The sequence below is a fragment of the Aegilops tauschii genome, chromosome 7 (assembly GCF_002575655.3).
Source record: "Aegilops tauschii subsp. strangulata cultivar AL8/78 chromosome 7, Aet v6.0, whole genome shotgun sequence".
Lineage (NCBI taxonomy): Eukaryota > Viridiplantae > Streptophyta > Magnoliopsida > Poales > Poaceae > Aegilops > Aegilops tauschii.
In genome coordinates, this window is record NC_053041.3 from 8,269,974 (window position 1) to 8,286,618 (window position 16,645).

Below are 16,645 nucleotides of genomic sequence, written 5' to 3' on the forward strand. Positions count from 1 at the left end.
GATGTAGTTATATTACTACATCTACTAGTTATGAAAATTTAAACACTTAAATTTGGACATGTTTGTCAAAAAAGTGTTATGAAAAAGTAAAACGGCTATAATTTTTGCATACGACGTCGGAAAAAAAGTATAATATATCAAAATGTTCAGCACAAAAATCCGCATCCTGTAAAGCGTATGGTTCAACAACTATCTTGGTATGGGTTACAAGTGACTTCTTTTACACAGTACGAATATTTTATTCATAGTTCTTCAAAAAAACACACACTACAAAACAGATGGAAGACCACAATTGGTAACATGTTATACGATTACTATATGATACGCTGTTACACAAACACAATGTATGCATGCTCCACAGCTCCCCGTCACAAGTAGCGAGTCAGAGCTGCAAATCCATGTACATATAGATTATTACACTTCGATATGTCACCTGTGTGACCACACAAGAGAATTTAATGCATGTATCGCATTCATATGCAGGTGATACTGATAGTACATATAGTAATCGATGGAGCTTAATTAGGGCAGCGGAAGTCTTTCGGCACTCTCTTGCCGGACTGGTTGACGAGCACCTCGATGGCGATGGGCAGCAATAGGTTGATGTTGAGGGCCTTGACCTTAATGGTGGTGCAAATGCAGAGAGCAGCGTCGAGGTCGGCAACGCCAGACAGCAGCGGGCAGCATGTATTGCTGGCGCTACTGCCGATCACCGCGTGCAACAGCCCATTGAACACGTCCACGCACGCAAGCAGCTTTAGTGTGTCCACGGGGCACTTGCCGGTCGATGTAGCCGGCGCTGGGGCCGTGGCTGGGGGTGGCGTCGGAGTCACAGGGGTGGGGGCTGGCGACATCACGGGGGTCGCTGTTGGGGCCACCAGGATTGGCGTTGGAGAGACAGGGGTTGGTGCTGGCATCGGAGTCATAGGGGTCGGTGGTGGCGGCATCATAGGAGTCGGTGTTGGGGCCACCGGGGTTGGCGTTGGAGAAACGGGGGTCGGTGCTGGCATCGGAGTCACCGATGTTGGTGTTGGCGGCATCACAGGGGCCGGTGTTGGGGTTCACCGGGGTTGGCGTTGGAGAGACAGGGGTTGGTGCTGGCGTCGGAACAACATGGGTCGGTGTTGGGGCCACCGGACTTGGCGGTGGAGAGACAGGGGTTGATTCCGGCGTCGGTGTTAGCGGCATCACAGGGGTAGGTGTTGGGGCCACACCGGGTTTGGCGTTGGAGAAAAAGGGGTCGGTGCCGGCGTTGGTGCCACAGGCGTCTGTGTTGGCGGCATCACGGGTGTAGATGTTGGGGCCACCGGTGTTGGTGTTGGAGAGAGAGGAGCTGGTACCGGCGTCGGAGTTATAGGCGTTGGTATTGGAGGCATCATAGGGGTCGGTGCCGCTGTTGGAGTTAAAGAGGTCGGTATGGGCGTGGGTGCCGGAGTGTTTGTAGGTGGAGGGATGAAGACAGTCGGGGTCGGTGCCGGCGTCGGAATCACCGGGGTGAGTGTGGGTGTGGGTGAGGGCATGGGAGTTTGTGAAGGTGGAGGGCAGAGTATGGACAATGGTGAAAACTTGTTCTTACACGGTGGAGACTGGGAAGGCTTTGTGGGCGGGCATGATCGTTACGACGCGGACTGCGCGAGATGCACGGCTAAAGAGAGCAGCGCCACTAGCAAGAATGCCACAATGCGGGCCAATCTCTTGGAGCTTAAGGTCTCGGTGTTGGTATAGCTTTCTTGCTCTTGAGTAACAGAATGCCTCGGTATGGGCGTGCTTATATAGGCGTGCCTTGTACTGTCTTTTATTTTTCTATTAAAATGGTGTACTTTCTTGGTCGACCTGACCAAGTGTGGAGCTCTCTTCCCCCGTGACGATCTTTCCAGGATTGCTGGAACTCTCCCACTTGCACACGTCTGCATGAAATTGACACACCTCATCGTCCACGCTCAGGGACCAGCGCTCCACTAGTCTATCTATCTTCTATTCTATACCTAATATGTATAACTACTACTCCCTCCGTGCCAAAATAAGCGTCTTAATTTTGTACTAACTTTAGTGCAAAATTATACTAGTGTTGAAACACTTGTTTTGAGAAGGAGGGAGTAATAAAGTAATAATCTTCTTCCTCTCTGGCTGGTCATGATCATCTTCTTCCTCTCTGTCTCTCTCTCTCATGGTTGAAGGTGGGGCTCGCCGGGGTGAGGTGCCTGCGACTCCGACCTGCTCCTACCTCTCTTCTCTTTCTCTCTCCAACTCTCCCCCTCTCCCCCTCTCTCTCTTCCTCGTAATCTTCCTCTATTATGCACTATAGGGTTAATTCGGGAGGGAGCCTCCCCTAGACGATACCTGGGACCCCGATCGCCGCCGCAACCAGCGGTCTTCATTTCCTAAATTCGGCCTCTCCGAGCAACCGTACAACACCCCGACCGCCATGTCGTCTTCGCTATGACCATGCGAGCCTACTTCCCTCTTTCCCTGCTCGATTTCGTGCCCGGACCCCCCTGCTCGAAGCCGCCGCCATGATCAAGCTCGACAGAATTGGTTGTGCGGCGTCCCGCCTACGTCTGCCGCGCCAGTCACACTAGCGTGCGTCGTCTAGCTACCACGCACCTCGCGCCCTCCAACTGCGGTCATTCGGCCACCTACGGTGAGCTACCGGCGAGCACATGAACTCAAGACCGGGCTTGTGTTCCAGGTGTGGACCGGTGTTGACCTTGACTGTGGGCCCATGGCCCACATGTCAGGAAGAGAGAGGGTCTGAGAGAGAAGGCTTTATTTCTACTTTTATAATTTTTGTTTGGACCACTTGTAAGTGTGTGAGAGAGGGGTGAGAGAGAGTCTTTTTTCCTTTTTCTAGTTTGGCCCCATAAGTAAGTGAGTGAGAGAGGGGGTGATTGAAAGAGTTTTTTCCTTTGATTTTTCATAGTGGGTCCCGCATGTGAATGACATAAGGAGACAGGGGCAATGATGTCCATAAAACGTCTAGTACACGCTCAACGAGCTTTGGTCAGACAGAAACGACACAATAGGGCATTTATATAAGGGGAACTAACGACAGAGGGGAAAATTTGACTAGGCATCGAAATTAGGTGCAAATCTGAGTAGTGGATTCGAGTTAGGAGCACAAATGTAAATGTCAATATCTTTTAAACCGTAACTCCAATTTTAACATGTTATATGTGGAATTTGATTAGGAAAATTTGTAGAATCTGAATATGATGCTATTTTACATGTCTACTATTTTTAATGCTATTTATGGTTGAACTTTAATCAATACAGCACAATTCGTCTTCATTTTGGACGCGGATCCGTATTACAAGTTAACACACGGCACGCAATGTTATGTGATGTTTGGCAATGAGTGAGCTAGGTAAATGAGTATAGAGAGTCTAGTATAATCCATCGTCTTGTTGTATTTGCACCGGGTTCTCACTTTGTACATATACCATGATCTAACAACCTACGTATGTAACTTTTCTTGGTGAAATCCACGCACGTACTTACCAATGGACTGAACATTTGTTTTTTAGTGAATACACAAACAATTTTTTAACAGGATGTACATACACTTACAATATTCATGAACATCGGAAGTGAATGAATGTTTATTTTGAAAATATCCAAACAATTCTTGTGATAGTCATAAACTTTAATATTGGAATCGATAAGTATGATATTAATTTGTGTTCCATCTGCTGCATGTGACAGTGACACATAATTTATAGATCTGGCCTCCTCAATGTTGAATGGCACCACGCAGATGTTGCATGTTTGTGGTCGTAGGTGCACAGTATCAATATAACGAGTCAGAATTAAAATTGAATTGAAATGAAAATAGTTGCTCAGCTAAAAAATGTTTACTCTCCGGTTTGCAACGCACAGAAACCATGCATTAGTAAGAACTTTCTCTTGTATTGAGCATTCCGGGATATCCACACAATGCTTTGTACGACCTACACTTTTGGATTGAACAAGTGGCGCATCCACAACGACCTAGCTCAATCCCACCAGATTAATCACAGCATGCCTTAAACCACAGACACTTTGTATTAGACATGTGTGACATCCTCACCGTCCTGGCTTTCAGAAATAAATATCCCGTGGAACATCCCAGCATCGATATAAAAATCACATTGATCATCCGTAACTCCGAGTGAACCCAAATGGGCACAAGGATAAGGAATCAGACAATTACAAATAACAACGAATGCACACAAAATGGTCAACCCTACAAAACAGGGGTTCGTCACGCACTTGCCTCGACTCAACTATTAGACCGCAGAATTGTCACGACTCTTGAAACTCTCAAACCCATTCGTAAAAAATGATTTAGAAGGCTAATTCAAATACTAATCACTTAACATAGTGTGTATGCCTAACCTGTACTGCAGTCTTTCATATACTTGTAAACATGGATCCATCAGTCCTTTTCTCAGAGTCCAATTTATGTACATAACATGCAAAAAGAATTTCCAACCTACAGCTGCCTAATTCTATTCTTATAGGCAGTTTGGAAGATTGATGCTTCTCCAACAAGGACATCCGCAATATCCATGGCACAAACATCAACCCGAATGGTCCGAATAATTGTCCCTGTTAGATAAGCATCAATCTGCCCAACTGCCTATACGAATAGAATTAGGCATCTGTAGGTTGGAAATTATTTTGGCCTCTCATGTACATAAAGATATAGAGACTGATGGATCCATGTTTACAAGTTTATGAAAGATGCCAATACACGGTTAGGCATGAACACTGTTGTAAGTGATTAGTATTCGAAGTAGCCTTCTTAATTATTTTTAATGAACAGGTTCGAGAGCTTCAAGAGTCGAGGACAATTCTGCTGTCTAATAGTTGATTTGAGGCAAGTGCATGACGAGCACCCGTTTTGTATGGTTGACCATTGTGTGTGCATTCATTGTTATTTTTTATTGTCTGATTTCGTATCCTTGCGCCCATTTGTGTTCACGCGGAGTTACTGATGATCAATGTGATTTTTATATGGATGCTCGGATGTTCCACTAGATATTTATTTCTGAAAGCCAGGACGGTGAGGACGTCACACATGTCCAATCCGAAGTGTCGGTGGTATAAGGCATGGTGTGAATAATCTGGTGGGCTTGAGCTAGGTCGGTGAGGATGCCACGCGTGTTCAATCTGAAAGTGTCGGTGGTATAAAGCATTGTGTGGACATTCCAGAATGCTCACTACAAGAGAAAGTTCTTACAAATGCATGGTTTCTTGTTCGGATGGTTATAGCCTTTTTAAGATTGTGCTTTTAGATATATTTTTGTGTTCCCATCTGAAATCATGGAGTTCCTCATTTACTGATGTTCTATATTGTGCTTGCTGAGTATTACTGTACTCACTCTCGCATACATATGGATTTCCGGTTGAAGGAAATATGCCCTAGAGGCAATAATAAAGTTATTATTTATTTCCTTATTTCATGATAAATGTTTATTATTCATGCTAGAATTGTATTAACCGGAAACATAATACATGTGTGAATACATAGACAAACAGAGTGTCACTAGTATGCCTCTACTTGACTAGCTCGTTAATCGAAGATGGTTGAGTTTCCTAGCCATGGACATGAGTTGTCATTTGATTAACGGGGTCACATCATTGGAGAATGATGTGATTGGCTTGACCCATTCCGTTAGCTTAGCACTTGATCGTTTGGTATGTTGTTATTGCTTTCTTCATGACTTATACATGTTCCTATGACTATGACATTATGCAACTCCCGTTTACCGGAGGAACACTTTGTGTGCTACCAAACGTCACAACGTAACTGGGTGATTATAAAGGTGATCTACAGGTGTCTCCGAAGGTACTTCTTGGGTTGGCGTATTTCGAGATTAGGATTTGTCACTCCGATTGTCGGAGAGGTATCTCTGGGTCCACTCGGTAATGCACATCACTATAAGCCTTGCAAGCATTGTAACTAACGAGTTAGTTACGGGATGATGTATTACGGAACGAGTAAAGAGACTTGCCAGTAATGAGATTGAACTAGGTATTGAGATACCGACGATCGAATCTCGGGCAAGTAACATACCGATGACAAAGGGAACAACGTATGTTGTTATACGGTTTGACCGATAAAGATCTTCGTAGAATATGTGGGAGCCAATATGAGCATCCAGGTTCCGCTATTGGTTATTGGCCGGAGACGTGCCTCGGTCATGTCTACATAGTTCTCGAATCCGTAGGGTCCGCACGCTTAAAGTTTCGGTGACGATTGTATTATGAGTTTATGTGATTTGATGTACCGAAGATAGTTCGGAGTCCCGGATGAGATCGGAGACATAAAGATTGATATATTGGACGACTATATTCGGACATCGGAAAGGTTCCGAGTGATTCGGGTATTTTCGGAGTAACGGGGAGTTACGGGAATTCCCCGGGAGAAGTATTGGGCCTTATTGGGCCATACGGGAACAGAGGAGAGCGGCCAAAAGGAAGGAGGTGCGCGCCCCCCCTCTGGTCCGAATTGGACAAGGGGTGCAGCCCCCTTTTCCTTCTCCCTCTCCCCCTCTTTCCTTCTCTCCTACTCCGGAAAGGAAAGGGGAATCCTACTAGGACTTGGGAGTTCTAGTAGGACTCCCCACACTTGGCGCGCCCCCTCTAGGGCCGGCCTCTCCCTCCCTCCTTTATATACGGGGGCAGGGGGCACCTCTAGACACAATAATTGATCTCAAGATCTCTTAGCCGTGTGCGGTGCCCCCCTCCACCATAATCCACCTCGATCATACCGTAGCGGTGCTTAGGCGAAGCCCTGCGTCGGTAGCATCATCATCACGCCGTCGTGCTAACGGAACTCTCCCTCGAAGCTCTGCTGGATCGGAATTCATGGGATGTCATCGAGCTGAACGTGTGCTGAACTCGGAGGTGCCGTGCGTTCGGTACTTGGATCGGTCGATCGTGAAGACGTACGACTACATCAACCGCGTTTTGCTAACGCTTCCGCTTTCGGTCTACGAGGGTACATGGACACACTCTCCCCTCTCGTTGCTATGCATCACCATGATCTTGCGTGTGCGTAGGAATTTTTTTGAAATTACTACGTTCCCCAACAGTGGCATCCGAGCCTGGTTTTATGCGTAGATGTTATATGCACGAGTAGAACACAAGTGAGTTGTGGGCGATACAAGTCATACTGCTTACCAGCATGTCATACTTTGGTTCGGCGGTATTGTTGGATGAAGCGGCCCGAACCGACATTACGCGTACGCTTACGCGAGACTGGTTCTACTGACGTGCTTTGCACACAGGTGGCTGGCGGGTGTCAGTTTCTCCAACTTTAGTTGAACCGAGTGTGGCTACGCCCGGTCCTTGAGAAGGTTAAAACATCACTAACTTGACGAACTATCGTTGTGGTTTTGATGCGTAGGTAAGAAGGGTTCTTGCTCAGCCCGTAGCAGCCACGTAAAACTTGCAACGACAAAGTAGAGGACGCCTAACTTGTTTTTTCAGGACATGTTGTGATGTGATATGGTCAAGACATGATGCTATATTTTATTGTATGAGACGATCATGTTTTGTAACCGAGTTATCGGCAACTGGCGGGAGTCATATGGTTGTCGCTTTATTATATGCAATGCAATCGCCCTGTAATGCTTTACTTTATCACTAAGCGGTAGCGATAGTCGTAGAAGCAATAGTTGGCGAGACGACAACGATGCTACGATGGAGATCAAGGTGTCGCGCCGGTGACGATGGTGATCATGACGGCGTTTCGGAGATGGAGATCACAAGCACAAGACGATGATGGCCATATCATATCACTTATATTGATTGCATGTGATGTTTATCTTTTATGCATCTTATTTTGCTTAGATCGACGGTAGCATTATAAGATGATCTCTCACTAAATTTCAAGGTATAAGTGTTCTCCCAGAGTATGCACCGTTGCGAAAGTTCTTCGTGCTGAGACACCATGTGATGATCGGGTGTGATAGGCTCTATGTTCAAATACAACGGGTGCAAAACAGTTGCACACGCGGAATACTCAGGTTAAGCTTGATGAGCCTAGCATATGCAGATATGGCCTCGGAACACTGAGACCAAAAGGTTGAGCGTGAATCATATAGTAGATATGATCAACATAGTGATGTTCACCATTGAAACTACTCCGTCTCACGTGATGATCGGACATGGTTTAGTTGATATGGATCACGTGATCACTTAGAGGATTAGAGGGATGTCTATCTAAGTGGGAGTTCTTAAGTAATATGATTAATTGAACTTTAATTTATCATGAACTTAGTCCTGGTAGTATTAGCATGTCTATGTTGTAGATCAATAGCTCGCGTTTAGCTCCCCTGTTTTATTTTTGATATGTTCCTAGAGAAAACTAAGTTGAAAGATGATAGTAGCAATGATGCGGACTGGGTCTATGATCTGAGGTTTATCCTCATTGCTGCACAGAAGAATTATGTCCTTAATGCACCGCTAGGTGATAGACCTATTGCAGGAGTAGATGCAAACGTTATGAACGTTTGGCTAGCTCAATATGATGACTACTTGATAGTTTAGTGCACCATGCTTAACGGCTTAGAATCGGGACTTCAATGACGTTTTGAACGTCATGGACCATATGAGATGTTCCGGGAGTTGAAGTTAATATTTCAAGCAAATACCCAAGTTGAGAGATATGAAGTCTCCAACAAGTTCTATAGCTAAAAGATGGAGGAGAATAGCTCAAGCAATGAGCATGTGCTCAGATTGTCTGGGTACTACAATCGCTTGAATCAAGTGGGAGTTAATCTTCCAGATAAAATAGTGATTGACAGAATTCTCTAGTCACCATCACCAAGTTAGTAGAACTTCGTGATGAACTATAGTATGCAAGGGATGACAAAACGATTCCCGAGCTTTTCATGATGATGAACTCGATGAAGGTAGAAATCAAGAAAGAGCATCAAGTGTTGATGATTAACAAGACCACTAGTTTCAAGAAAAGGGCAAAGGCAAAGAAAGGGAACTTCATGTAGAATGGCAAGCAAGTTGTCACTTCCGTGAAGAAGCCCAAAGCTAGACTAAAGTCTGAAACTGAGTGCTTCTACTGCAAAGGAAATGGTCACTGGAAGCGGAAATGCCCTGAATATTTGGTGGATAAGAAGGATGGCAAAGTAAACAAGGGTATATTTGATATACAGGTTATTGATGTGTACCTTACTAGTGTTTATAGTAGCCCCTGGGTATTTGATACTTGTTCGGTTGCTAAATATTAGTAACTCGAAACAGGAGTTACAGAATAAACAGAGACTAGTTGAGGGTGAAGTGACGATGTGTGTTGGAAGTGGTTCCAAGATTGATATCATCATCATCGCACCCTCCCTATACTTTCGGGATTAGTGTTAAACCTAAATAAATGTTATTTGGCGTTTGCGTTGAGCATGAATATGATTTGATCATGTTTATTGCGATACGGTTATTCATTTAAAGTCAGAGAATAATTGTTGTTCTGTTTACATGAATAAAACCTCCGATGGTCATACACCCAATGAAAATAGTTTGTTGGATCACGATCGTAGTGATACACATATTCATAACATTGAAGCCAAAAGATGCAAAGTTAATAATGATAGTGCAACTTATTTGTGGCACTGCCGTTTAGGTCATATTGGTGTAAAGCGCGTGAAGAAACTCCATGCTGATGGAATTTTGGAATCACTTGATTATGAATCACTTGATGCTTGCGAACCATGCCTTATGGGCATGATGACTAAGACTCCATTCTCCAGAACAATGGACCGAGCAACTGACTTATTGGAAATAATACATACTGATGTATGCGATCCGACGAGTGTTGAGGCTCGCGGCGGGTATCGTTATTTTCTGACCTTCACAGATGATTCAAGAAGATATGGGTATATCTACTTGATGAAACATAAGTCTGAAACATTTGAAAAGTTCAAAGAGTTTCAGAGTGAAGTGGAAAATCATCGTGACAAGAAAATAAAGTTTCTATGATCTAATCGCGGAGACGAATATTTGAGTTACGAGTTTGGTCTTCAATTAAAACAATGTGGAATAGTTTCACAAATTCATGCCACCTAGAACACCACAACATAATGGTGTGTCCGAACGTCATAACCGTACTTTATTGGATATAGTGCAATCTATGATGTTTCTTACCGATTTACCACTATAGTTTTGGGGTTATGCATTAGAGATAGCTGCATTCACGTTAAATAGGGTACCATCTAAATCCGTTGAGACGACATCTTATGAACTGTGGTTTGGCAAGAAACCAAAGTTGTCGTTTCTTAAAGTTTGCGGTTGCGATGCTTATAAGAAAAAGTTTCGTCCTGATAAGCTCGAACCCAAATCGGAGAAGTGCGTCTTCATAGGATACCCAAAATGAAAATGTTGGGTACACCTTCTATCACAGATCCGAAGGCAAGACATTCGTTGCTAAGAATGGATCCTTTCTAGAGAAGGAGTTTCCCTCGAAAGAAGTGAGTGGGAGGAAAGTAGAACTTGATGAGGTAACTGTACCAGCTCCCTTATTGGAAAGTAGTTCATCACTGAAACTGGTTCCTATGACACCTACACCAATTAGTAAGGAAGCTAATGATGATGATCATGAAACTTCAGATCAAGTTACTACCGAACCTCGTAGGTCACCCAGAGTAAGGTCCGCACTAGAGTGGTACGGTAATCGTGTTCTGGAGGTCATGTTACTTGACCATGACAAACCTACGAACTATGAGGAAGCGACGATGAGCCCAGATTTCGCAAAATGGCTTGAGGCCATGAAATCTGAGATGGGATCCATGTATGAGAACAAAGTATGGACTTTGATTGACTTGCCCAATGATCGGCGAGCCATTGAGATTAAATGGATCTTCAAGAGGAAGATGGACGCTGATAGTAGTGTTACTATCTACAAAGCTAGAATTGTCGCAAAAGGTTTTCGACAAGTTCAAGGTGTTGACTACGATGAGAGTTTCTCACTCGTATCTATGCTTAAGTCTGTCCAAATCATGTTAGCAATTCCTACATTTTATGAAATCTGGCAAATGGATAAACAAAACCGCATTCCTTAATGGATTTATTAAAGAAAGAGTTGTATATGATGCAACCAGAAGGTTTTGTCAATCCTAAAGGTGCTAACAAAATATGCAAGCTCCAGCGATCCATCTATGGACTTGTGCAAGCATCTCGGAGTTGGAATATACGCTTTGATAAGTTGATCAAAGCATATATAGTTTTATACAGACTTGCGGTGAAGCCTGTATTTACAAGAAAGTGAGTGGGAGCACTACAACATTTCTGATAAGTATATGTGAATGACATATTGTTGATCGGAAATAATGTAGAATTATTCCGTAAATCATAAAGGAGTGTTTGAAAGGAGTTTTTCAAAGAAAGACCTCGGTGAAGCTGCTTACATATTGAGCATCAAGATCTATAGAGATAGATCAAGACACTTGATAAGTTTTTTCAATGAGTACATACCTTGACAAGATTTTGAAGTAGTTCAAAATGGAAAAGTCAAATAAAGAGTTCTTGCCTGTGTTACAAAGTGTGAAATTAAGTAAGACTCAAAGCCCGACAAGGGCAGAAGATAGAAAGAGAATGAAAGTCATTCCCTATGCCTCAGCCGTAGGTTCTATAAAGTATGCCATGCAGTGTACTAGATCTATTGTATACCCTACACTGATTTTGGCAAGGGAGTACAATAGTGATCTAGGACTAGATCACTGGACAGTGGTCAAAATTATCCTTAGTGGAATAAGGATATGTTTCTCGATTATGGAAGTGACAAAAGGTTTGTCGTAAAGAGTTACGTAGATGCAAGCTTTGACACCGATCTGGATGAATCTAAGTCTCGATCTAGATACATATTGAAAGTGGGAGCAATTAGCTAGAGTAGCACCGCGCAGAGCATTGTTAACATAGAAATTTGCAAAATACATACGGATCTGAATAAGGCAGACCCGTTGACTAAACTTCTCTCACAAGCAAAACATGATCACACCTTAGTACGCTTTGGGTGTTAATCACATAGCGATGTGAACTAGATTATTGACTCTAGTAAACCCTTTGAGTGTTGGTCACATGACGATGTGAACTATGGGTGTTAATCACATGGTGATGTAAACTATTGATGTTAAATCACATGGCGATGTGATCTAGATTATTGACTCTAGTGCAAGTGGGAGACTGAAGGAAATATGCCCTAGAGGCAATAATAAAGTTATTAGTTATTTCCTTATTTCATGATAAATGTTTATTATTCATGCTAGAATTGTATTAACCGGAAACATAATACATGTGTGAATACATAGACAAACAGAGTGTCATTAGTATGCCTCTACTTGACTAGCTCGTTAATCAAAGATGGTTGAGTTTCCTAGCCATGGACATGAGTTGTCAATTGATTAACGGGATCACATCATTAGGAGAATGATGTGATTGACTTGACCCATTCCGTTAGCTTAGCACTTGATCATTTAGTATGTTGCTATTGCTTTCTTCATGACTTATACATGTTCCTATGACTATGAGGTTATGCAACTCCCGTTTACCGGAGGAACACTTTGTGTGCTACCAAACGTCACAACGTAACTGGGTGATTATAAAGGTGCTCTACAGGTGTCTCCGAAGGTACTTGTTGGGTTGGCGTATTTCGAGATTAGGATTTGTCACTCCGATTGTCGGAGAGGTACCTTTGGGCCCACTCGGTAATGCACATCACTATAAGCCTTGCAAGCATTGTAACTAATGTGTTGTTATGGGATGATGTATTATGGAACGAGTAAAGAGATTTGCCAGTAACGAGATTGAACTAGGTATTGAGATACCGACGATCGAATCTCGGGCAAGTAACACACCGATGACAAAAGGGAACAATGTATGTTCTTATGCGGTTTGACCGATAAAGATCTTCGTAGAATATGTGGGAGCCAATATGAGCATCCAGGTTCCGCTATTGGTTATTGCCTGGAGACGTGTCTCGGTCATGTCTACATACTTCTCGAACCCGTAGGGTCCGCACGCTTAAAGTTTCGGTGACGATTGTATTATGAGTTTATGTGATTTGATGTACCGAAGGTAGTTCGGAGTCCCGGATGAGATCGGGGACATGACGAGGAGTCTGGAAATGGTCGAGACGTAAAGATCGATATATTGAACGACTATATTCGGACATCGGAAAGGTTCCGAGTGATTCGGGTATTTTCGGAGTAGCGGGGAGTTACGGGAATTCATCGGGAGAAGTATTGGGCTTTAATGGGCCATACGGGAATAGAGGAGAGAGGCCAATAGAAAGGAGGCGCGCGCCCCCCTCTGGTCCGAATTGGACAAGGGGTGCAGCCCCCTTTTCCTTCTCCCTCTCCCCCTCTTTCCTTCTCTCCTACTTCGGAAAGGAAAGGGGAATCCTATTAGGACTTGTGAGTCCTAGTAGGACTCCCCACACTTGGCGCGCCCCCTCTAGGGCCGGCCTCTCCCTCCCTCCTTTATATACGGGGGCAAGGGGCACCTCTAGACACAACAATTTATCTCAAGCTCTCTTAGCCGTGTGCGGTGCCCCCTCCACCATAATCCACCTCGATCATACCGTAGGGGTGCTTAGTCGAAGCCCTGCGTCAGTAGCATCATCATGACCGTCATCACGCCGTCGTGCTGACGAATCTCTCCCTCGAAGCTCTGCTGGATCAGCATTCGTAGGACGTCATCAAGCTGAACGTGTCCTGAACTCAGAGGTGCCGTGCGTTCGGTACTTGGATCGGTCGATCGTGAAGACGTACGACTACATCAACCGCGTTGTGCTAACGCTTCCGCTTTTGATCTACAAGGGTACGTGGACACACTCTCCCCTCTCGTTGCTATGCATCACCATGATCTTGTGTGTGCGTAGGAATTTTTTTGAAATTACTACGTTCCCCAACACCAGTACTAAAGGACGCTAGTAGAAAACAAGGCTTTGGTCATAGCTCAATATACACATTAGTCCCGGTTGCACTACGAACCGGGACTAATGTGAGCATTAGTGCTGGTTCGAGCGGTTAAAGGCATTAGTCCCGGTTCAAATGAGACCTTTAGTCCCGGTTTGAGACACGAACCGGGACTAAAGGGCATCGCACCCTTTAGTCCGGGTTCGTGTCTCAAACCGGGACTAAAGGGGTTCGTGTCTCAAACTCTACCCCCCCCCCCCCCCCACCCCCCGTGTATCGCCATTTCAGTTTTGAAAAAAACAAAAGAAAATGAGATAAACTTCAAAAAATAAAATCCTTCGAGATGTACTTATATTACTACATATACTAGTTAGGAAAATTTAAAAACTTTAATTTGGACATGTTTTGCAAAAAAGTGTTATGAAAATGTAAAACGGCTATAACTTTTGTATATGATGTCGAAAAAAACGTATAATATATCAAAATGTTCAGCACGAAAATCCGCATCCTGTAAAGTGTATGGTTCAACAAGTATCTTGGTATGGGTTACAAGTGGATGTGAAAACTTCTTTTACACAGTACGAACATTTTATTCATAGTTCTTCAAAAAGAAACCACACACTACAAAACCGATGGAAGACCACAATTGGTACCATGTTATACGGTTACTATATGATACGCTGTTAAACAAACACAATGTATGCATGCTCCACAGCTCCCCGTCACAAGTAGCGAGTCAGAGCTGCAAATCCATGTACATATAGATTATTACACTTCGATATGTCACCTGTGTGACCACACAAAAGAATTTAATGCATGTATCGCATTCATATGCAGGTGATACTGATAGTACATATAGTAATCTATGGAGCTTAATTAGGGCAGCGGAAGTCTTTCGGCACTCTCTTGCCGCACTGGTTGACGAGCAACTCGATGGAGATGGGCAGCATGAGGTTGATGTTGAGGGCCTTGACTTGATGGTGGTGCAAAGGCAGAGAGCAGCGTCGAGGTTGGCCACGCTGGACAGCAGCGGGTGAGGGAGTCCTGGACTAAGGGGTCCTCGGGTGTCCGGCCTGTTTCTCATTGGGCCGGACTGATGGGCTATGAAGACATGAAGACCGAAGATTATACCCGTGTCCGGATTGGACTCTCCTTGGCGTGGAAGGCAAGCTAGGCGACCGACTATGAAGATTCCCTCTCATGTAACCTACCTCATGTAACCCTAGATCTCTCCGGTGTCTATATAAACCGGAGAGCATAGTCCGGATATGACAGATTCATTACCATATACTCATAGGCTAGATTTCTAGGGTTTAGCCATTACGATCTCGTGGTAGATCAACTCTTGTAACACTCATATTCATCAAGATCAATCAAGCAGGAAGTAGGGTATTACCTCCATAGAGACGGCCCGAACCTGGGTAAACATTGTGTCCCCCGTCTCCTGTTACCATCGATCCTAGACGCACAGTTCGGGACCCCCTACCCGAGATCTGCCGGTTTTGACACCGACATTGATGCTTTCATTGAGAGTTCCACTGTGCCGTCGACGAAAGGATTCGATGGCCCCTTCGATCGTCGGTAATGACGCCGTCCAGGGGAAACTTTTTCCCCCGGACAAATCTTTGTGTTCGGCGGCTTCGTACTGCGGGCCAACTCTCTTGGCCATCTGGAGCAGGACGATAGCTACGCCCCTAACCATCAGGTCAGATTTGGAAGCTTGAACTACGTCGCGGATATCCGTGGAGACTCGATCTTCGATGGATTTGAGACCACGGCGATCGCTCCCCTTCTCTCCGATGAACATGACTTAAATCAACCAACGATCTCCACCAACTCTTCTTCCGCTGCGTTTCGACTCGGTATGGAACAGATCAAACCTTGTATGTAGTCTCCATAGTGGTCCTGGGCGTGCTCGCTATACCGAAAATTTTTGTTTTCTGTCACGCTCCCCAACACAAGGTTCTCCCCCACACAAAATTTGAAGAATTCGGATACCGAATGCACGTTGCGTCACGTCCGGCCTACATTTTAGGGCTTTTCCACCGGGAAACCCCTAGAAAAAGAATAGAACGTCTGAAACTAACGAAACTTGGCATGCATGATGTCCATGGTAATGCCAATGTGAGGAAAAAACTTGGGTGCGTTCGGAGGAGCTGAAAAAAATTGGTTCGAGACTTTCCTTCCAGCCTACCCAAACGTACAAGGTTGTACACGGTGTGTTTGGTTGCAAGCATGATATGACACCAAATTTTGCCAGCGGTTGGGCATGCCCAAGTTTGTCCGTCATGCAAAATTTGAACGAATTTGGACACCGAACAAACATTGCGTCTCGTCAGGCCTGTGTTTTAGAGTTTTTTCACCGGAAAAACCTAGAAAAAACATAGAATGTCAGAAACCAACAAAACTTGGTGTGCATGCTGGCCATGGTGATGCCAACGTGTGGAAACAATTTGGGCGCGTTCGAAGGAGGTGAAAAGAAAAGTGGTTCGAGACTTGCCCTTCCGGTCTACCTGAATGTACCAGATAATGAAAAATACTCTCCCTCTCGGACGGCAGCCTTTCCCTCTCACGACCGCGTCGCCCCCGCGGGCGACCGGTCGCGCCTCCAGCACATCCTCCCCGAGCTCTCCCCCTCCCCTCTCTCCTTGCCGCCGTCGCTGGCGTCCGGCGCCGGGCCTGGCCCGGGCGGCGGCCACTAGCCTTTCCCCTCGCGGGTCGCTCTGGTGCAGGGC

At 44.8% G+C, this 16,645-nt stretch overlaps 1 protein-coding gene across 1 annotated transcript; it reads right to left on the bottom strand.

Annotated features, from left to right (window-relative positions):
• Window positions 1-346: 346 nt before the first annotated feature.
• On the bottom strand, window positions 347-1,709 carry LOC109748665 (putative lipid-binding protein AIR1). Its single transcript, XM_045230687.2, has one exon. The coding sequence runs from the start codon at window positions 1,038-1,040 to the stop codon at window positions 519-521; it is 522 nt and encodes a 173-aa protein (XP_045086622.2). The 5' UTR covers window positions 1,041-1,709; the 3' UTR covers window positions 347-518.
• Window positions 1,710-16,645: the final 14,936 nt, after the last annotated feature.